General features: G+C 40.4%; 2 protein-coding genes across 3 annotated transcripts; one reads left to right on the forward strand and one right to left on the reverse strand.

Moving 5' to 3' along the window:
* Positions 1 to 216: 216 nt before the first annotated feature.
* On the forward strand, positions 217 to 12,582 carry glmp (glycosylated lysosomal membrane protein). Of its 2 annotated transcripts, none has more exons than XM_034195790.1 (7): positions 217 to 374; positions 2,512 to 2,679; positions 2,784 to 2,882; positions 4,792 to 4,956; positions 6,096 to 6,314; positions 11,400 to 11,662; positions 12,054 to 12,582. In XM_034195790.1, the coding sequence occupies exons 1-7, from the start codon at positions 267 to 269 to the stop codon at positions 12,220 to 12,222; spliced, it is 1,191 nt and encodes a 396-aa protein (XP_034051681.1). In that variant the 5' UTR covers positions 217 to 266; the 3' UTR covers positions 12,223 to 12,582. The 2 variants fall into 2 exon arrangements, with proteins under 2 accessions (XP_034051681.1, XP_034051682.1); XM_034195791.1 differs by lacking the exon at positions 12,054 to 12,582 and adding an exon at positions 11,809 to 11,920.
* A 3,083-nt stretch (positions 12,583 to 15,665) lies between these two features.
* On the reverse strand, positions 15,666 to 23,160 carry jtb (jumping translocation breakpoint; the record flags this gene model as incomplete). The annotated part of the gene is made up of 4 exons (XM_034195788.1): positions 15,666 to 16,195; positions 22,459 to 22,538; positions 22,897 to 22,979; positions 23,064 to 23,160. Coding segments are annotated over 4 exons (417 nt in total), but the record flags the coding sequence as incomplete, so codon positions are not given.
* Positions 23,161 to 23,166: the final 6 nt, after the last annotated feature.

Below are 23,166 nucleotides of genomic sequence, written 5' to 3' on the forward strand. Positions count from 1 at the left end.
AAACGTAATCTCATTGAAAACATGCTTAAAAGCAGTTCCCAGTGAAACGGGTCGGAGTTACAGAACGGGCTTTAAGTTCCTATAAAGATCTGGGATCTATATTTATTTTAATATCGATCTGTTTATATTCATTTCATTGTTTTATCAACTAGTCATCTTTGTTGTTCATGTTGTCAACGCGTTTACTGTTAATAAAGTTTCTCCTCGGGAGTCAGCTGACTGATGACGCGGTGGTCATGTGACCCGCACGCTCGATCACAACAAAGATGGCGCCGGTGAGGAGCTGTGGAGCGTTTTATTTGTATTCTTTTTTCCTGCTTTTAGTTTCGAGTGAAAGTCAAAGTGTTTTCAGAGGAGAGTCTTTCCGGAGGAAGGTGAGCACTGACTCTTCACCTGTATCTCAATGATTGATTGATTGATTGATATCTCAATGACCCGTTAACACTCAGACAGGAAGTGAAACAATCTGAGTAAATGTCTTTAGAGAAGTTTCCTGTAACTTCAATCAGGAGCGTCTCATCGCGTTTCAGTTCATCCTACTTCATGTTGTGTGAATCTACAAAAATAAACGTTTTGAGATTTTAGGAAATCTGACATTTTCAGAATAAAGTCAACGATTTGGGATTTTTACATTACATTGCATTTAGCTGACGCTTTTATCTAAAGCGACTTACAATAAGTACATTCGACCAGGAAGACACAACCTTGAAGAAAACAGAATCATAAAGTACATCAGGTTTCATAGAGCCAAACATTTCAAGTGCTACTCAACTGGCTTTAGGTAAGCCAGTCCTTTATTAGTATAAAAGTGCTTTGTTAATAGTTCTATCGCTCGAAGTGGAGTCGAAAGAGATGAGTTTTCAGTCTGGAAGGTGTGTAAGCTATCTGCTGTCCTGATGTCAATGTGGAGCTCATTCCACCATCTTGGAGCCAGGATAGCAAACCCACGTGTTTCTGCTGATGGGAACTTGGGTCTCCCTCGCAGCGAGGGCGCAACGAGTCGTTTGGCTGATGCAGAGCGTAGTGCACGTGCTGGGGTGTACGGTTTAACCATGTCCTGGATGTAGGAAGCAGTGGCGGTTCTAGACCAATTTGACTGGGGGGCCAGTTATTTTCTGAGGGGGGCACAATAAATGCAGGACGAAAAAGAGAACTAGACAGTATGAAGTAATTGCGCATAAGAAAACAATGCAATACAGTTATTGATATTTGTTTCAGTACACTTATTTATTTCAGATAGATCTTATAGTTATTACTGTTAGCTTCAGCTTAAGTTATAGTGCAATGTTTGCACTAACACCATATTTATATAAAAATAAAGGCAATGAAGTTACATCTCTACTTTACATAAGGGTGTCTGCACAATCTCACATTACAGCAACAACATCCTGCGGTTTTTGGCAAACCGAGTACCAGAAAATACACATTTAAAAAAAAAATATATATATATTTTCATTGTTAGGGGGGGTCAGAGGTCAGTGTTAGGGGGGCACTTGTAGGAAGGGCCAGATCCATTCGCAGCATGGTAAGCAAGTACCAGTGTCTTGAAGTTGGTTCTAGCAGTTACTGGAAGCCAGTGGAGGGAGCGGAGGAGCGGAGTGGTGTGGGAACATTTAGGAAGGTTGAAGACCAGGCGAGCCGCTGCATTCTGGATGAGCTGCAGAGGTCAGATGGCACATGCAGGTAGACCAGCCAGGAGGGAGTTGCAGTAGTCTAGGCGTGAGATGACGAGAGCCTGGACCAGAACCTGCGTGGCTTTCTGGGTCAGCTGGGGACGTATCTTCCTGATGTTGTAAAGCGTGTAACTGCAGCAACGGGTTGTAGCAGCGATGTTTGCAGTGAAGGACAGGTTGTTATCTAGGGTCACACCCAGATTCCTTGCAGTCTGAGTCGGGGAAACAACAGAGGGGCCGATGTTGATTGTTAGGTCAAGAGTGGGACAATCTTTTCCCGGGAGGAAGAGCAGCTCAGTCTTGTCAAGGTTGAGCTTGAGGTGGTGAGCAGACATCCACTGAGAGATGTCAGCTAGACAAGCAGAGATGCGTGCGACGACCTGGGTCTCTGAGCGGGGAAAGGACAGAATTAATTGGGTGTCGTCAGCGTAGCAGTGGTATGAAAAACCATGGGGGCTAATGACTGATCCGAGCGAGTTTGTGAACAGGAAGAAGAGGAGAATAAAGTCAACATTTTGGGATTATCAGAATAAAGTCAACATTTTGGGATTTTCAGAATAAAGTCTACATTTTGGGATTTTCAGAATAAAGTCAACATTTTGGGATTTTCAGAATAAATTCTACATTTTGGGATTTTCAGAATAAAGTCTTCATTTTCAGATTTTCAGAATAAAGTCTCTTCATTTTCAGATTGTCAGAATAAATGTACACTTTTTTATTTTCAGAATAAAGTATACATTTTGAGATTTTCAGAATAAAGTCTAAATGTTGCGATTTTCAGAATAAAGTCAGAGTGAAATGTAAAGCCAGTTAAAGAGGTTCTTCTTCTCTCCTGCAGCTGTCGGTGGAGTTGAACCCCGGCCGGCCGGCCCCCCCGCCCCCTGGTGGCGACCTGCTGCATGTGAGAGCCGTGGGACTCAACGACACACTGCACTTCCTGTTCTGCAGCCAGGGGGCGCCAACGCTGCTGCTCGTCCACACCAACTCTTCTTCTTCTACTGTGGAGGTCTATATACTTATATATACGCTCTTTAACCCTCGGAGGACTACAGACACTCTGAAGCTGTTTCTGATTGGTCGACAGCTCACAGGTGTTTTGATGTTTTTCAGGTCGACTGGCCTCAGTTTTTGATGCGAAATGTCAGCGGCAGCCTGAGGGTGGAGCCAGAGAGCAGCATCCTGCAGAGCAACGCCATCGTGTTCAGCAGGGTCAGTCCACCTTAAATCTGCTGTCAGTCCACCTTAAATCTGCTGTCAGTCCACCTTAAATCTGCTATCAGTCCACCTTAAATCTGCTATCAGTCCACCTTAAATCTGCTGTCAGTCCACCTTAAATCTACTGTCAGTCCACCTTAAATCTGCTGTCAGTCCACCTTAAATGTGCTATCAGTCCACCTTAAATCTGCTGTCAGTCCACCTTAAATCTGCTATCAGTCCACCTTAAATCTGCTATCAGTCCACCTTAAATCTGCTATCAGTCCACCTTAAATCTACTGTCAGTCCACCTTAAATCTGCTGTCAGTCCACCTTAAATCTGCTATCAGTCCACCTTAAATCTGCTATCAGCCCACCTTAAATCTGCTATCAGTCCACCTTAAATCTACTGTCAGTCCACCTTAAATCTACTGTCAGTCCACCTTAAATCTGCTGTCAGTCCACCTTAAATCTGCTGTCAGTCCACCTTAAATCTACTGTCAGTCCACCTTAAATCTACTGTCAGTCCACCTTAAATCTTCTATCAGTCCACCTTAAATCTGCTATCAGTCCACCTTAAATCTACTGTCAGTCCACCTTAAATCTGCTGTCAGTCCACCTTAAATCTGCTGTCAGTCCACCTTAAATCTACTGTCAGTCCACCTTAAATCTACTGTCAGTCCACCTTAAATCTGCTGTCAGTCCACCTTAAATCTGCTATCAGTCCACCTTAAATCTACTGTCAGTCCACCTTAAATCTGCTATCAGTCCACCTTAAATCTGCTGTCAGTCCACCTTAAATCTGCTGTCAGTTCACCTTAAATCTACTGTCAGTCCACCTTAAATCTACTGTCAGTCCACCTTAAATCTGCTGTCAGTCCACCTTAAATCTGCTGTCAGTCCACCTTAAATCTGCTATCAGTCCACCTTAAATCTACTGTCAGTCCACCTTAAATCTGCCATCAGTCCACCTTAAATCTGCTGTCAGTCCACCTTAAATCTGCTGTCAGTCCACCTTAAATCTACTGTCAGTCCACCTTAAATCTGCTGTCAGTCCACCTTAAATCTGCTGTCAGTCCACCTTAAATCTGCTATCAGTCCACCTTAAATCTGCTATCAGCCCACCTTAAATCTGCTATCAGTCCACCTTAAATCTACTGTCAGTCCACCTTAAATCTACTGTCAGTCCACCTTAAATCTGCTGTCAGTCCACCTTAAATCTGCTGTCAGTCCACCTTAAATCTACTGTCAGTCCACCTTAAATCTACTGTCAGTCCACCTTAAATCTTCTATCAGTCCACCTTAAATCTGCTATCAGTCCACCTTAAATCTACTGTCAGTCCACCTTAAATCTGCTGTCAGTCCACCTTAAATCTGCTGTCAGTCCACCTTAAATCTACTGTCAGTCCACCTTAAATCTACTGTCAGTCCACCTTAAATCTGCTGTCAGTCCACCTTAAATCTGCTATCAGTCCACCTTAAATCTACTGTCAGTCCACCTTAAATCTGCTATCAGTCCACCTTAAATCTGCTGTCAGTCCACCTTAAATCTGCTGTCAGTTCACCTTAAATCTACTGTCAGTCCACCTTAAATCTACTGTCAGTCCACCTTAAATCTGCTGTCAGTCCACCTTAAATCTGCTGTCAGTCCACCTTAAATCTGCTATCAGTCCACCTTAAATCTACTGTCAGTCCACCTTAAATCTGCCATCAGTCCACCTTAAATCTGCTGTCAGTCCACCTTAAATCTGCTGTCAGTCCACCTTAAATCTACTGTCAGTCCACCTTAAATCTGCTGTCAGTCCACCTTAAATCTGCTGTCAGTCCACCTTAAATCTGCTATCAGTCAGTCTGTCTTAAATCTGAATTTCGATGATATGATGTTAAGTCTTTTATTGTGAAACCCTGGCTTCCTGTCGTGCAGCTGTTGGAGTACGATGATGTGAACGACACGGCCAACGCGACCTCTGACCTCTTCCCGCCCTACGACCTTCAGGACTTCACCTGGGCGCCTCTCAACCTGTCGGGAGCTAGCGCTTTGCTCTGTGGCGCCGCTGCGACCTTCGCTAACGGCTCGCTGTGCCTGAAGGTCAGAGGTCACCCTGTCGTCACGGCAACACCTTTAGGTTAATGTTATGAAGATCCTGAACGTCCTCTTCCAGCATGAGAGTAACGTGATAACAAAGGTATCAACTGTAGCTGTGAACATGACAGGATGTGTGATGACCTAGAAGAGCATCAGGACTGTTTGAGGCAGATGATAGCTATGTGATTAACATGATGGTTCAGCCTCTATGGAGAGAGACATCAAGCATGCTCATTTCTGACGTGGAGCTAATCTGAAGTAAACATTGAATACTGCTTTCTATTCCTCCATCTTGTGACTGTGTAACTCCCTCTCTTGATATCAGCATGTGAAGGACACTGTTCAGGAACTAGCTGATGCTCTGTATGTGATGACTCCTTCCATTCTGGAGAGGATCACAGATACATGGATCCTGAGGCTGAAGCTCAAGCCGGAGACCAGGGAGAGTTAGAGAAGAGTTAAACGGCCCATGTCATGCTTTTCCGGTTATTACACGTCCCCTTGTGTCAGGAAGGTTTTTCTGCATGTAAACGGTCTGCAGAGTCACAACTCCTCAAAGTGCACCCAAAACTCTAACACAACAAAACCTCCCCAAAACGCCTCGTTGGAGATTTCTCATGTTCTTCCTGGGCATCGTGACGTCTGGATACCCAGTAGCCAATCTCAGGTTCAGTTCAAAACAGTGCTAACTGGGCTAACGAAGTTGCTCGCGTTTCCATATATCAACTACAATGTCAGCAGATGGCCTTACATGTTTCTCATAGCAGGAGAACGTCTGCATTCACACACGAAATACTCAGACAGTACACTCCGGGTGATTTACCTACGGTCAGTCGCGAAACTTAATTACATTATAGTTGGCTTTCCTAGCATGTATGCTACAAAGCTAAACAACAAGGCTACCTATAGCTAGTCATGCTAGGAAAAACATTGTTTTTATGCAAGCTAAAAGGAGCTCCAACAAGCCGCTTAGGACAGAGATGCTGTGAGAATCCAATGTGAGTTTGGAACATTGAACAATGTGAATCTATTCTAGTAGACCTCAACTAAGGAGCTATGATCAGTGGAAATAGGTGTCATGGGACCTTTAATGTACAAACAATAATTACATAAATAAACACATTTATTTTGTTGTTCCCCAGCTGACGGTGTTTGACTCTGAGGGGCGGGACCAGATGTTGCCCCGCCTCCTCCACTCCGCTAACTCCTCCCAGCTGGAGGTGTGGCTCGATGGCTTGTTGCCGCGGGCGTCGCGTTCCCGCTTCCTATTGGAGCTCCAGGCGGTGGGCGGGGCTTATCCTCTGAGCCGGGTGGAGGTCCGCCGATCGATCGATGACGAGTTCACACCGACAATATTCAAGGTGATTAGTGATCAGTATTCAAGGTGATTAGTCATCAGTATTCAAGGTGATTAGTCATCAGTATTCAAGGTGATTAGTCATCAGTATTCAAGGTGATTAGTCATCAGTATTCAAGGTGATTAGTCATCAGTATTCAAGGTGATTAGTGATCAGTATTCAAGGTGATTAGTAATCAGTATTCAAGGTGATTAGTCATCAGTATTCAAGGTGATTAGTCATCAGTATTCAAGGTGATTAGTCATCAGTATTCAAGGTGATTAGTCATCAGTATTCAAGGTGATTAGTGATCAGTATTCAAGGTGATTAGTGATCAGTATTCAAGGTGATTAGTAATCAGTATTCAAGGTGATTAGTCATCAGTATTCAAGGTGATTAGTGATCAGTATTCAAGGTGATTAGTGATCAGTATTCAAGGTGATTAGTAATCAGTATTCAAGGTGATTAGTAATCAGTATTCAAGGTGATTAGTAATCAGTATTCAAGGTGATTAGTCATCAGTATTCAAGGTGATTAGTGATCAGTATTCAAGGTGATTAGTGATCAGTATTCAAGGTGATTAGTCATCAGTATTCAAGGTGATTAGTGATCAGTATTCAAGATGATTAGTCATCAGTATTCAAGGCGATTAGTCATCAGTATTCAAGGCGATTAGTGATCAGTATTCAAGGTGATTAGTCATCAGTATTCAAGGTGATTAGTGATCAGTATTCAAGGTGATTAGTAATCAGTATTCAAGGTGATTAGTCATCAGTATTCAAGGTGATTAGTCATCAGTATTCAAGGTGATTAGTCATCAGTATTCAAGGTGATTAGTCATCAGTATTCAAGGTGATTAGTCATCAGTATTCAAGGTGATTAGTCATCAGTATTCAAGGTGATTAGTCATCAGTATTCAAGGTGATTAGTCATCAGTATTCAAGGTGATTAGTCATCAGTATTCAAGGTGATTAGTGATCAGTATTCAAGGTGATTAGTGATCAGTATTCAAGGTGATTAGTAATCAGTATTCAAGGTGATTAGTCATCAGTATTCAAGGTGATTAGTCATCAGTATTCAAGGTGATTAGTGATCAGTATTCAAGATGATTAGTGATCAGTATTCAAGGTGATTAGTCATCAGTATTCAAGGTGATTAGTCATCAGTATTCAAGGCGATTAGTCATCAGTATTCAAGGCGATTAGTGATCAGTATTCAAGGCGATTAGTGATCAGTATTCAAGGCGATTAGTGATCAGTATTCAAGGTGATTAGTCATCAGTATTCAAGATGATTAGTCATCAGTATTCAAGGTGATTAGTCATCAGTATTCAAGGTGATTAGTCATCAGTATTCAAGGTGATTAGTGATCAGTATTCAAGGTGATTAGTCATCAGTATTCAAGGTGATTAGTGATCAGTATTCAAGGTGATTAGTCATCAGTATTCTAGGTGATTAGTCATCAGTATTCAAGGTGATTAGTCATCGGTATTCAAGGTTTCAAGGTGATTAGTCATCAGTATTCAAGGTGATTAGTGATCAGTATTCAAGGTGATTAGTGATCAGTATTCAAGGTGATTAGTGATCAGTATTCAAGGTGATTAGTGATCAGTATTCAAGGTGATTAGTAATCAGTATTCAAGGTGATTAGTGATCAGTATTCAAGTTGATTAGTCATCAGTATTCAAGGTGATTAGTGATCAGTATTCAAGTTGATTAGTCATCAGTATTCAAGGTGATTAGTCATCAGTATTCAAGGTGATTAATCATCAGTATTCAAGTTGATTAGTCATCAGTATTCAAGGTTTCAAGGTGATTAGTGATCAGTATTCAAGGTGATTAATCATCAGTATTCAAGTTGATTAGTCATCGGTATTCAAGGTGATTAATCATCAGTATTCAAGGTGATTAGTGATCAGTATTCAAGTTGATTAGTCATCAGTATTCAAGGTGATTAGTCATCGGTATTCAAGGTGATTAATCATCAGTATTCAAGTTGATTAGTCATCAGTATTCAAGGTTTCAAGGTGATTAGTGATCAGTATTCAAGGTGATTAGTCATCAGTATTCAAGGTGATTAGTCATCAGTATTCAAGTTGATTAGTCATCAGTATTCAAGGTGATTAGTCATCAGTATTCAAGGTGATTAATCATCAGTATTCAAGTTGATTAGTCATCAGTATTCAAGGTTTCAAGGTGATTAGTGATCAGTATTCAAGGTGATTAATCATCAGTATTCAAGTTGATTAGTCATCGGTATTCAAGGTGATTAATCATCAGTATTCAAGGTGATTAGTCATCAGTATTCAAGGTTTCAAGGTGATTAGTGATCAGTATTCAAGGTGATTAGTCATCAGTATTCAAGGTGATTAGTGATCAGTATTCAAGGTGATTAGTCATCAGTATTCAAGTTGATTAGTCATCGGTATTCAAGGTGATTAGTGATCAGTATTCAAGGTGATTAGTCATCAGTATTCAAGTTGATTAGTCATCGGTATTCAAGGTGATTAGTCATCAGTATTCAAGGTGATTAGTGATCAGTATTCAAGGTGATTAGTCATCAGTATTCAAGGTGATTAGTGATCAGTATTCAAGGTGATTAGTCATCAGTATTCAAGGTGATTAGTGATCAGTATTCAAGGTGATTAGTCATCAGTATTCAAGTTGATTAATCATCAGTATTCAAGGTGATTAGTCATCAGTATTCAAGGTGATTAGTGATCAGTATTCAAGGTGATTAGTCATCAGTATTCAAGTTGATTAATCATCAGTATTCCAGGTGATTAGTCATCAGTATTCAAGGTGATTAGTGATCAGTATTCAACGTTTCAAGGTGATTAGTCATCAGTATTCAAGGTGATTAGTCATCAGTATTCAAGGTGATTAGTCATCAGTATTCAAGGTGATTAGTCATCAGTATTCAAGGTGATTAGTCATCAGTATTCAAGGTGATTAGTGATCAGTATTCAAGGTGATTAGTCATCAGTATTCAAGGTGATTAGTCATCAGTATTCAAGGTGATTAGTCATCAGTATTCAAGGTGATTAGTCATCAGTATTCAAGGTGATTAGTCATCAGTATTCAAGGTGATTAGTCATCAGTATTCAAGGTGATTAGTCATCAGTATTCAAGGTGATTAGTAATCAGTATTCCAGGTGATTAGTCATCAGTATTCCAGGTGATTAGTCATCAGTATTCAAGGTGATTAGTCATCAGTATTCAAGGTTTCAAGGTGATTATTCATCAGTATTCCAGGTGATTAGTCATCAGTATTCAAGGTGATTAGTCATCGGTATTCAAGGTGATTAATCATCAGTATTCAAGGTGATTAGTCATCAGTATTCAAGGTTTCAAGGTGATTAGTCATCAGTATTCAAGGTTTCAAGGTGATTAGTGATCAGTATTCAAGGTGATTAGTCATCAGTATTCAAGGTTTCAAGGTGATTAGTGATCAGTATTCAAGGTGATTAGTCATCAGTATTCCAGGTGATTAGTCATCAGTATTCAAGGTGATTATTCATCAGTATTCCAAGTGATTAGTCATCAGTATTCAAGGTGATTAGTCATCAGTATTCAAGGTTTCAAGGTGATTAGTCATCAGTATTCAAGGTGATTAGTCATCAGTATTCAAGGTGATTAGTCATCAGTATTCAAGGTGATTAGTCATCAGTATTCAAGGTGATTAGTCATCAGTATTCAAGGTGATTAGTAATCAGTATTCCAGGTGATTAGTCATCAGTATTCCAGGTGATTAGTCATCAGTATTCAAGGTGATTAGTCATCAGTATTCAAGGTTTCAAGGTGATTATTCATCAGTATTCCAGGTGATTAGTCATCAGTATTCAAGGTGATTAGTCATCAGTATTCAAGGTTTCAAGGTGATTAGTCATCAGTATTCAAGGTGATTAGTCATCAGTATTCAAGGTGATTAGTCATCAGTATTCAAGGTGATTAGTCATCAGTATTCAAGGTGATTAGTCATCAGTATTCAAGGTGATTAGTCATCAGTATTCAAGGTGATTAGTGATCAGTATTCAAGCTGATTAGTCATCAGTATTCAAGGTGATTAGTCATCAGTATTCAAGGTGATTAGTCATCAGTATTCAAGGTGATTAGTCATCAGTATTCAAGGTGATTAGTCATCAGTATTCAAGGTGATTAGTCATCAGTATTCAAGGTGATTAGTGATCAGTATTCAAGGTGATTAGTGATCAGTATTCAAGGTGATTAGTCATCAGTATTCAAGGTGATTAGTCATCAGTATTCAAGGTGATTAGTCATCAGTATTCAAGGTGATTAGTCATCAGTATTCAAGGTGATTAGTCATCAGTATTCAAGGTGATTAGTCATCAGTATTCAAGGTGATTAGTGATCAGTATTCAAGCTGATTAGTCATCAGTATTCAAGGTGATTAGTCATCAGTATTCAAGGTGATTAGTCATCAGTATTCAAGGTGATTAGTCATCAGTATTCAAGGTGATTAGTCATCAGTATTCAAGGTGATTAGTCATCAGTATTCAAGGTGATTAGTGATCAGTATTCAAGGTGATTAGTGATCAGTATTCAAGGTGATTAGTGATCAGTATTCAAGGTGATTAGTCATCAGTATTCAAGGTGATTAGTCATCATCAATCTTCAGTGTTTTATCGAGTATTAACAACCTCTGAAATGTCAGATATATAAATGTATTGATTAGGATAAACCTTGAGATGCACCGTCTGGTTTTCAAGGGGGTCGACAACAGCAACGTGTTGCAGACATGAACACAATAACAGAAAGCAAAGCATGACAAACCACGTACAGTCTGTTAAGTTAAATTCATGAAGTAATACATACAATTATTACAATCATTACAGTCTGATCAGTTTGATCAATAACAAGAGCAGCTGAAAGTGAGAGGATGCTGAAACACACCCAGTGATGATCTATAGCAGCAGGTAGAGTGTTCCAGTCTGTTGGAGCTCTCTGACAGCAGACACAGGGACAGAGTCACCTGATCATGTGACCAGTAAGCTACACATTGACCAATCAGGATGGAGTATTCTACTAAGGCAGTGTAATAGTAATTCACATTCACAGTGATTAACACTAACTGTGTGTATTTCCTCAGGTTCTCCAGTGGCTGCCCCCCCTCAACAGAACCTCCCATGGTTCTGGGTTCCTCCAGTGGAAGCCGGTCTCGTACCGCCGGTCCTCCCCCTCGGTGGAGGAGGGTTCTCCGACGCGGTCCTCCCTCCCCCGCCCTCAGAGAGGCGAGGAGGCGTTCTCCGCTCTGATCACAGCGTTCTACGCAGAACCAGAAACCTTCGGGATGAACGTCAGCTTTGGCATCTCCGGAGAACCGTTCTACGACAGATCTCGGTTCCTCAGCTGGTAGGGTTCCTCTCTCCTTTATTCTCTCCTCCTCTCTCCTTCACGTGTTTCCTCTCTCCTTGATGTGTCTCCTCTCTCCTTTTCCTCACTCCCTCATGTGTTTCCTCTCTCCTTGACGTTTCTCCTCTCTTCTTCGTTGGTTTCAGGACGGTGTTACTGGGTGTTGGGACGCCCCCCATGGACTCCTTCTCCTCTCTCCTTCACGTCTCTCCTCACTCCCTCACGTGTTTCCTCTCTCCTTGACCTTTCACTCTCTTCTTCGTTGGTTTCAGGATGGTGTTATTGGGTGTTGGGACGCTCCCCATGGACTCCTTCTCCTCCCTCCCTAACGTGTCTCCTCTCTCCTTCACGTGTCTCATCTCTCCTTGACGTGTGTCCTCTCTCCTTTCAGGACGGTGTTACTGGGTGTTGGGACGCCCCCCATGGACTCTTTCTCCCCGATGGTCCTCATCATGATGGCGGTGGGTTTAGGAACTCCCATGATGCTCCTGGTTCTGGGCGGAGTCTGCATCTGCGTCAGGAAGAGGGCGTCGGCCTCAAACTACGAGCCAATCAACTGAGGGCAGGGGCTCAGCCAATGAGACGACAGAGACATTTTTTTAATATTAACGCGGGATGACCGACAGCCAATCAGGAGCCAGGGTACTCACTTGTCAGTGTTAAACAGAAGATAATTATCCCACCTTTTATAAGAGTTTCATAATTAATTGTAATCATGTTTTGAATTAAAGCTGGGGGGGGGGGGGGTCACTCAATCAGAGAGGGAACAGATGTCTTCTGTAAATGTGAAACAGCTGCTCTTGAATCTGATCAGACGTTTCAGATTCAACACTTTGAGTTTTATTTCATTTTCCAAAGTTTCTGTTATTTCATAATCTCTTGATGGAAAGCTTGCCTTCAATAAAAATCTTTGTTGAAAATCTCTCACACATTACTTGAGTTTAACCCGTGGAGCGCAGAGAGACAGCGCCCCCTGTGGAGCAGAGAGACAGCGCCCCCTGTGGAGCACTGTGGAGCAGAGAGACAGCGCCCCCTGTGGAGCAGAGAGACAGCGCCCCCTGTGGAGCAGAGAGATAGCGCCCCCTGTGGAGCAGAGAGACAGCACCCCCTGTGGAGCAGAGAGGCAGAGAGACAGCGCCCCCTGTGGAGCAGAGAGGCAGAGAGACAGCGCCCCCTGTGGAGCAGAGAGACAGCGCCCCCTGTGGAGCAGAGAGACAGCACCCCCTGTGGAGCAGAGAGGCAGAGAGACAGCGCCCCCGGTGGAGCAGAGAGATGGCGCCCCCGGTGGAGCAGAGAGACAGCGCCCCCTGTGGAGCAGAGAGACAGCACCCCCTGTGGAGCAGAGAGGCAGAGAGACAGCGCCCCCGGTGGAGCAGAGAGATGGCGCCCCCGGTGGAGCAGAGAGACGGCGCCCCCGGTGGAGCAGAGAGACGGCGCCCCCGGTGGAGCAGAGAGACGGCGCCCCCTGTGGAGCAGAGAGACAGCGCCCCCCGTGGAGCAGAGAGGCAGAGAGACAGCGCCCCCTGTGGTAAAGAATACATATATTTATAACTAGTTTAGCTAGTTCCAGAGCAGATCAACTAGCTAAGTGTGTTAGGTCTAACTCTTAGTGTATTTTGCTCCGCTCACCGGTCCATCACAGCGGCGGAGCTGTGATCATGCAGAGCTGCATGTTCTCCGTCAGCAGCAGCTGATCTGATCTCTCGCTCGCGTCACTCGCGTTTTTGTCCAAATCTATCAGATCTAGCTAATGATATGACTGCCTGCTTATCAAAGGACCTAAACAATAAGCGTTGCTTGGCAACGGCGTGTAGTCACAAAGTATAGCATTATGCATATGAGGGGTCAAAATCCCATGCTCATAAAATGCTCATATTTGTTTCTCTTCCCCACGCCCCAACATAAATAAATAAATAAATATACCAATTTTAGGAAAAGTAAGAAAGTTTGAGCAGTGTGAGTTTTTTATGAACAGAGTTAAACATATTTCAAAACGTGAAGTGTAATAGTTGCAGTTTGCCTCCCTGTCAGAATGACAAAGATCCTCAGTGAAGCTCGAGCCCATGTTTCTCTACATTGTACAACTTATTAAACAGATCAGTTCAATGCAACTAATGTCGTCTCAGTGTTATTGCTTGATGTTAAAATTGGTTTGCCATGAATTTAGTGATGGATTGTAAACATTTGAAATGTAGCATTTAAGTGTTTCTCAGTTACAAGGTTGTTGTTTTAATAAATCAGACACTGATGGTGCAGCGCTGTGCTGTACCTCTTTATATAGGCTTTTTTTCCCCCTAACAAATTGTTTTTGCGCTGATCGGGGGGACTTGGCGAAATATTTTTTTCAAAGGGGGTACATTATTGAAAAAAGTTTGAGAACCACTGCTCTTGAGGCTCGTCTCTCACCTCCTCCTTTCCCTCACTCACGTCCCTTCCTTGCGTCTTAGCTCCGCCTCCGTAAGATGCGAGCGAGAGACACGAGGAGGTGACGCGAGGACAGAGGAGTCCTCAGGTATTAATTGGGACGTCCTCGTTCACTCAAACGACGTCTGTTAATGATGGCATGTGCACAGCTGTATCCCCTCTCATCGGGGCTGAACTGAAGAACCCTTAGAACCGGCCCATTTGTTGTTAAACATTTATTTAAATGAATGAATCTTTCTCTTGTTAGTCAAGGAACTCAATGTGTGATGGTTGGTCCTGCTTTGGTGCTCCGTTTTGGTGTAAAATGTACATTTCAATACAATATAATGATGGTAATGTGAAAGCCTTCACTCTGAACATGTGTGTCCTGTCGATCCCCACATTCACCACAAACCCATTCAGGACATTTTAAATCATTTAAACCCTGAATATCTAAACACAAAACTATACAAATAATTGTTATTTATGAAGATCTAGCCATTTATGAAATAGCTTTCTTAATAGCTATGTTTTAGTGACGTTCAGGATCATTAAACACGACTTCAATTGTTAGTATAACCTTAAGAAATGAATTGCACATAATAATTCCCACGGAGCTGTGAGCAGTTTTCCTCTGTTGAAATGGACCAGCTGTGAAGGTGGGGGCGGGGCTTTTATACGTGAAAACACTTCCGCGTAGTCTGCTCTCGTGTATCCTCCCTCACCCCTCCTCAGCTGCATCTCACTTCGGTTTCCCTGCGTCCCTCCCACCAGGGAAGCAAGGAGAGAGGAAACCACGAGAAGCAGGGAAATGAGTTTTCAGAGCAATGGGACGTCCTTTCCTCCGGAGCGTCACGTGAAGCGACGCCCGTTTGTGATGACGCCGCACAGCTGATCGTCTGACAGCAGCCAGATCAGTGCATGCGCTGCATCGTCCAATCAGTGAGCGATACACAGTAAGGGGGCGGGGCGAGTGTCTGAGGATTTCACCAAAAATAAGGCCATTGGGACGCTGCTCAAGATGGCACAGACAAATCAACTTCCGGTGAGACCGAGGAAATAAAAAATAACCGAAGTGAGATGCACCCCTCCTCTCTCACCCCTCCTCCCTCACCCCTCCTCTCTCACCCTTCCTCCCTCACCCCTCCTCCCTCCTCGACTCCTCCGTGTGCATTTCAGCGATTGGGACGTGCTTCAAAATGGCGTGTCTTGATCGATTTCCGGGTCAAGTCCCGGAGGAGGGGTATTGAGACGAACGTTGGGAGTTGTAGTCCTTTAACTCGTCTTGACTACAGGTGGCCCCAACAGACAGTAAAGCACGATGTAAATAAAAACGTTAAAGTCACATTGTATTCCTCTAAATTAATCTTTGTTAAAGGTCTCAGAAACATCAAACTGATTATTTACCAGAAACAGAAAACACCTGGTGCTGCGTTCAAAGACAGTGGGACATTCCCCTGTCAGCCAATCACATCGTAGCAACAAAATAAAGAAAAAAAGTTTCAGTCTGAAGACCTGGAGCCAGCCGACCAATCAGAGGAGGGTCAGCTGATCAGGGTGATGAAGTCGACCAATCAGGTGAAGAGAAAATACAATACAATTTTTTTGACCCAGTTTTTAATTTAGATCGTTATATTTAGAGATGACATCATATTCACAGGCTCTGATTGGTCCATCTGTTGATATCAAAGAGACTATTCAACAGTCAAACCTCCATAATGTTCATAATAACTCACTTTAATGTCTAAGAACTAAAGTCTGAACACACGTTAACATTTAGTGCTCACAAGAAACAGAGAAACACAGAGTTTCTGACGGTCATTGAACGCCTCATCGCTCGTTCGGTCTCCAGATTCTTTTTCAATAAAGTTTTCACAGCTTCTGCAGTCCTCTATCTGTCTCCTCTCTCCTTCTCGTGTCTCCTCTCTCCTTCTCGTGTCTCCTGTCTCCTCTCTCCTACAGGTGTCTCCTCTCTAGATGCTCTCTATCTGCCTCCTCACCTTCTCTGAGGCGAGGCGGTCCAGCAGCCTCTGCCTCAGGACCACCACCACCGAGGAGGAGAGGGTGAGGACCAGCATGGAGGCCTCGAACCTCCAGAAGAGACGCTCCTCCAGGAGGGACGAGCGGCAGCTGGGGGGGATCAATATACATATATATATGAATACACATTAATACACATCATTAGGTACATTGAAGTTACAGCAGTAACATGAACATCGGGTTGTTGATGGCGAGTGATCTGTCACCATGGCAACGGCTTATGAGGAAACCCCTTAATAGAGAGGCGCCTCTCTCTAAGGTCCCATGGGTTCCACCTGAAAGGGGGGGACTTCGCCTCTCTCTAAGGTCCCATGGGTTCCACCTGAAAGGGGGGGACTTCGCCTCTCTCTAAGGTCCCATGGGTTCCACCTGAAAGGGGGGGACTTCGCCTCTCTCTAAGGTCCCATGGGTTCCACCTGAAAGGGGGGGGACTACGCCTCCCTCTAAGGTCCCATGGGTTCCACCTGAAAGGGGGGGACTTCGCCTCTCTCTAAGGTCCCATGGGTTCCACCTGAAAGGGGGGGGACTACGCCTCTCTCTAAGGTCCCATGATTTTGATGTACTTTATTAATCCCGTGGGGAAATTGTTTCTCTGCATTCGACCCATCCTGTGTTAGGAGCAGTGTGGGGAACGGTGCCTTGCTCAGGGATACCTCGGTAGCACTTGGTCTTGCCGGGACTTGAACTGGTGACCTTCCAGTTGCCAAGCCAACTCCCTATCGACCTCGCCACCACCGCCCTAAGTATATGAAGTATATAAACGCAGTATATAAACGCAGTATATGAAGTATATAAACGCAGTATATAAACGCAGTATATGAAGTATATAAACGCAGTATATGAAGTATATAAACGCAGTATATAAACGCAGTATATGAAGTATATAAACGCAGTATATGAAGTATATAAACGCAGTATATGAAGTATATGAACGCAGTAAATAAACGCAGTATATGAAGTATATAAACGCAGTAATAAACGCAGTATATGAAGTATATAAACGCAGTAATAAACGCAGTATATGAAGTATATAAACGCAGTATATAAACGCAGTATATGAAGTATATAAACGCAGTATATAAAGTATATAAACGCAGTATATGAAGTATATAAACGCAGTATATGAAGTATATGAACGCAGTATATAAACACAGTATATAAACGCAGTATATGAAGTATATAAACGCAGTATATAAACGCAGTATATGAAGTATATAAACGCAGTATATAAACGCAGTATATAAAGTATATAAACGCAGTATATAAACGCAGTATATAAACGCAGTATATAAAGTATATAAAGTATATAAACGCAGTATATAAAGTATATAAACGCAGTATATAAACGCAGTATATAAACACAGTATATAAAGTATATAAACGCAGTATATAAACGCAGTATATAAAGTATATAAACGCAGTATATAAAGTATATAAACGCATTATATAAACGCAGTATATAAAGTATATAAACGCAGTATATAAACGCAGTATATAAAGTATATAAACGCATTATATAAACGCAGTATATAAAGTATATAAACGCAGTATATAAACGCAGTATATAAAGTATATAAACGCAGTATATAAACGCAGTATATAAAGTATATAAACGCAGTATATGCAGTATATAAACGCAGTATATAAAGTATATAAACGCAGTATATAAACGCAGTATATAAAGTATATAAACGCAGTATATAAAGTATATAAACGCAGTATATGAAGTATATAAACGCAGTATATGAAGTATATAAACACAGTAATAAACGCAGTATATAAACGCAGTATATGAAGTATATAAACGCAGTATATAAAGTATATAAATGCAGTATATGAAGTATATAAACACAGTAATAAACGCAGTATATGAAGTATATAAACGCAGTATATGAAGTATATAAACACAGTAATAAACGCAGTATATGAAGTATATAAACGCAGTATATGAAGTATATAAACGCAGTATATGAAGTATATAAACGCAGTATATGAAGTATATGAACGCAGTATATAAACGCAGTATATGAAGTATATAAACGCAGTAATAAACGCAGTATATGAAGTATATAAACGCAGTATATGAAGTATATAAACGCAGTATATGAAGTATATGAACGCAGTATATAAACGCAGTATATGAAGTATATAAACGCAGTATATGAAGTATATAAACGCAGTATATGAAGTATATAAACGCAGTAATAAACGCAGTATATGAAGTATATAAACGCAGTATATGAAGTATATAAACGCAGTATATGAACGCAGTATATAAACGCAGTATATGAAGTATATAAACGCAGTATATGAAGTATATAAACGCAGTATATAAACGCAGTATATGAAGTATATAAACGCAGTAATAAACGCAGTATATGAAGTATATAAACGCAGTATATAAACGCAGTATATGAAGTATATAAACGCAGTATATAAACGCAGTATATGAAGTATATAAACGCAGTATATAAACGCAGTATATGAAGTATATAAACGCAGTAATAAACGCAGTATATGAAGTATATAAACGCAGTATATGAAGTATATGAAGTATATGAACGCAGTATATAAACGCAGTATATAAACGCAGTATATAAAGTATATAAACGCAGTATATAAAGTATATAAACGCAGTATATAAACGCAGTATATAAAGTATATAAACGCAGTATATAAACACAGTATATAAACGCAGTATATAAAGTATATAAACACAGTATATAAAGTATATAAACGCAGTATATGAAGTATATAAACGCAGTATATGAAGTATATAAACGCAGTATATGAAGTATATAAACGCAGTAATAAACGCAGTATATGAAGTATATAAACGCAGTAATAAACGCAGTATATGAAGTATATAAACGCAGTATATAAACGCAGTATATGAAGTATATAAACGCAGTATATAAAGTATATAAACGCAGTATATGAAGTATATAAACGCAGTATATGAAGTATATGAACGCAGTATATAAACACAGTATATAAACGCAGTATATGAAGTATATAAACGCAGTATATAAACGCAGTATATGAAGTATATAAACGCAGTATATAAACGCAGTATATAAAGTATATAAACGCAGTATATAAACGCAGTATATAAACGCAGTATATAAAGTATATAAAGTATATAAACGCAGTATATAAAGTATATAAACGCAGTATATAAACGCAGTATATAAACACAGTATATAAAGTATATAAACGCAGTATATAAACGCAGTATATAAAGTATATAAACGCAGTATATAAAGTATATAAACGCATTATATAAACGCAGTATATAAAGTATATAAACGCAGTATATAAACGCAGTATATAAAGTATATAAACGCATTATATAAACGCAGTATATAAAGTATATAAACGCAGTATATAAACGCAGTATATAAAGTATATAAACGCAGTATATAAACGCAGTATATAAACGCAGTATATAAAGTATATAAACGCAGTATATAAAGTATATAAACGCAGTATATAAAGTATATAAACGCAGTATATAAACGCAGTATATGAAGTATATAAACGCAGTATATGAAGTATATAAACACAGTAATAACGCAGTATATAAACGCAGTATATGAAGTATATAAACGCAGTATATAAAGTATATAAATGCAGTATATGAAGTATATAAACACAGTAATAAACGCAGTATATGAAGTATATAAACGCAGTATATGAAGTATATAAACACAGTAATAAACGCAGTATATGAAGTATATAAACGCAGTATATGAAGTATATAAACGCAGTATATGAAGTATATAAACGCAGTATATGAAGTATATGAACGCAGTATATAAACGCAGTATATGAAGTATATAAACGCAGTAATAAACGCAGTATATGAAGTATATAAACGCAGTATATGAAGTATATAAACGCAGTATATGAAGTATATGAACGCAGTATATAAACGCAGTATATGAAGTATATAAACGCAGTATATGAAGTATATAAACGCAGTATATGAAGTATATAAACGCAGTAATAAACGCAGTATATGAAGTATATAAACGCAGTATATGAAGTATATAAACGCAGTATATGAAGTATATAAACGCAGTATATGAAGTATATAAACGCAGTATATAAACGCAGTATATGAAGTATATAAACGCAGTAATAAACGCAGTATATGAAGTATATAAACGCAGTAATAAACGCAGTATATGAAGTATATAAACGCAGTATATAAACGCAGTATATGAAGTATATAAACGCAGTATATAAACGCAGTATATGAAGTATATAAACGCAGTAATAAACGCAGTATATGAAGTATATAAACGCAGTATATGAAGTATATGAAGTATATGAACGCAGTATATAAACGCAGTATATAAACGCAGTATATAAAGTATATAAACGCAGTATATAAAGTATATAAACGCAGTATATAAACGCAGTATATAAAGTATATAAACGCAGTATATAAACACAGTATATAAACGCAGTATATAAAGTATATAAACACAGTATATAAAGTATATAAACGCAGTATATAAACGCAGTATATAAAGTATATAAACGCAGTATATAAACGCAGTATATAAAGTATATAAACGCAGTATATAAAGTATATAAACGCAGTATCTAAACGCAGTATATAAAGTATATAAACGCAGTATATAAACGCAGTATATAAACGCAGTATATAAAGTATATAAACGCAGTATATAAACGCAGTATATGAAGTATATAAACGCAGTATATGAAGTATATAAACGCAGTATATGAAGTATATAAACTAGGGGTGTAACGGTTCACAAACATTTCGGTTCGGTACGTACCTCGGTTTTTTGGTCACGGTTCGGTTCGGTACGTTTTCGGTACAGCAGAATTTTTTTTCACAAAACAAAACATATATATATATTTTTTTATTATTATTATTAAACTGTGAATAATGTATTCACTCAAATAAATACAAAATATAATAAAATAAACATTAAGGTGCAGCATTTCGATGAACTGAAATAATCTGTATTTGAACTTTACTGTACTAGTACTCACAAAACATAAACTATTAGTTTGGGGTTTTTAATTATTATTAAACTGTAAATATTCACTCAAATAAATACAAAATATAATAAAATGAACATTAAGGTGCAGCATTTCGATGAACTGAAATAATCTGTATTTGAACTGTACTGTACTAGTACCTAGCAGCCAGCTTGACATTAGGACTTGCTTGTCATTGTATTTTCATGTTTTTTTAAAGAAAAATGAACTTGTCCACATTGCTTGCTGAAAGGGCAGATCTGCTGGCACTAACAATGTCTCCTGCTGTGGAGAAAACCCTCTCTAGGGACAGAGGTAGCAGATACAGCCAGGTAGCGCTTTGCTAACATGGCAACATAAGGATATTTGGTGTTTGTAATAGCTTTGGCTCGGTCTGAACTCTCTGCGAGTGGTGGAGGCTTAAATGCTAGTGGGAGTTGGGTTTGCACTTCAGTCTTTTTTCTTTTGGTACCGGTGATATTCACGTTCGGGTGATGCCTTTTCAAGAGTGTGCAAGTTTGATGTATTGCCAGCCGCGTAACCAATTTTAGTTGAACAATGCCGACAAACAGCTTTGGTTCGGTCCACCTGTCTTTGTCCGTCATCCTTGTACGTAACTGCGAAACCAAAATGTTCCCAAACCGGAGACTTCAATGATGCTGGAGGATTTTCGAGCTCAACTTTATCTGCGTTCGCCATACATTTTTGACAGTTCCTCAAATTACTGACTACATTTGAACGCATCCCTCTGACCAGCTCTCATAGTATGCCTCTCATCCAATTAAATGACTTGCTCGCTCTATGACGCGTTGAACCCAATGTGAGAAAATTACTCTGAATGCTGCGACGCAGCACCTGAGATTACTTCCAAAAAGTTATTCACGTTCTCAATTTTTTACGTTTAACGTTATATTCGTTCGGTACACTTCGGTACACACCTGTACCGAACCGAAGGGCCCGTACCGAATAATTTCGGTACGGGTACGTGTACCGTTACACCCCTAATATAAACACAGTAATAAACGCAGTATATAAACGCAGTATATGAAGTATATAAACGCAGTATATAAATGCAGTATATGAAGTATATAAACACAGTAATAAACGCAGTATATGAAGTATATAAACACAGTAATAAACGCAGTATATGAAGTATATAAACACAGTAATAAACGCAGTATATGAAGTATATAAACACAGTAATAAACGCAGTATATGAAGTATATAAACGCAGTATATGAAGTATATAAACACAGTAATAAACGCAGTATATGAAGTATATAAACGCAGTATATGAAGTATATAAATACAGTAATAAACGCAGTACTCCTGACCTCTTGTACTCGTCCTTGTTGGATCTGGTGCAGTTGACTCGCTCCACGAAGCCCGTCGGCCCGCAGGACGCCCAGGACGTCTGAGACAACAACAACATGTGTCGGCATGGTAACAACAACAACAACAACAACAACAAGCAGCAGCTGTAAACAAAGGCCTGAGAGGCGTTCAGGGTCTCTGTAAACAGGCCTGAGAGGCGTTCAGGGTCTCTGTAAACAGGCCTGAGAGGCGTTCAGGGTCTCTGTAAACAGGCCTGAGAGGCGTTCAGGGTCTCTGTAAAAAGGCCTGAGAGGCGTTCAGGGTCTCTGTAAACAGGCCTGAGAGGCGTTCAGGGTCTCTGTAAACAGGCCTGAGAGGCGTTCAGGGTCTCTCAGGCATCACTTTGGACACTAGCTGAACGTAACATGTGAATGTGCTTCAGATGAGTGGAGCCTCACGGTCTGGAAGGCAGTGCACGGCGAGCACTCGGCCGCCACCACGAAGTCCTCCAGCAGCCAGCAGGGGGCGCTCTGCTGCTTCACTGGGGGGGGGGGGGGGGGGGGGGGGTAAGGGTTAATGATCAATATTATAATCATACTATTTATGTATTCTGATCTGTCCTCACCTGTAGTTTTCTCCTCGCTCAGCAGGGCGGCTCCAAACACCCTGAGGGACACCAGGCTCCAGAACAGCGCCTGCAGGACCAGCACCCGGGGCCTGCAGCAGGC

Source organism: Gymnodraco acuticeps, unplaced genomic scaffold (assembly GCF_902827175.1).
Source record: "Gymnodraco acuticeps unplaced genomic scaffold, fGymAcu1.1, whole genome shotgun sequence".
In the NCBI taxonomy this organism is placed as follows: Eukaryota; Metazoa; Chordata; class Actinopteri; order Perciformes; family Bathydraconidae; genus Gymnodraco; species Gymnodraco acuticeps.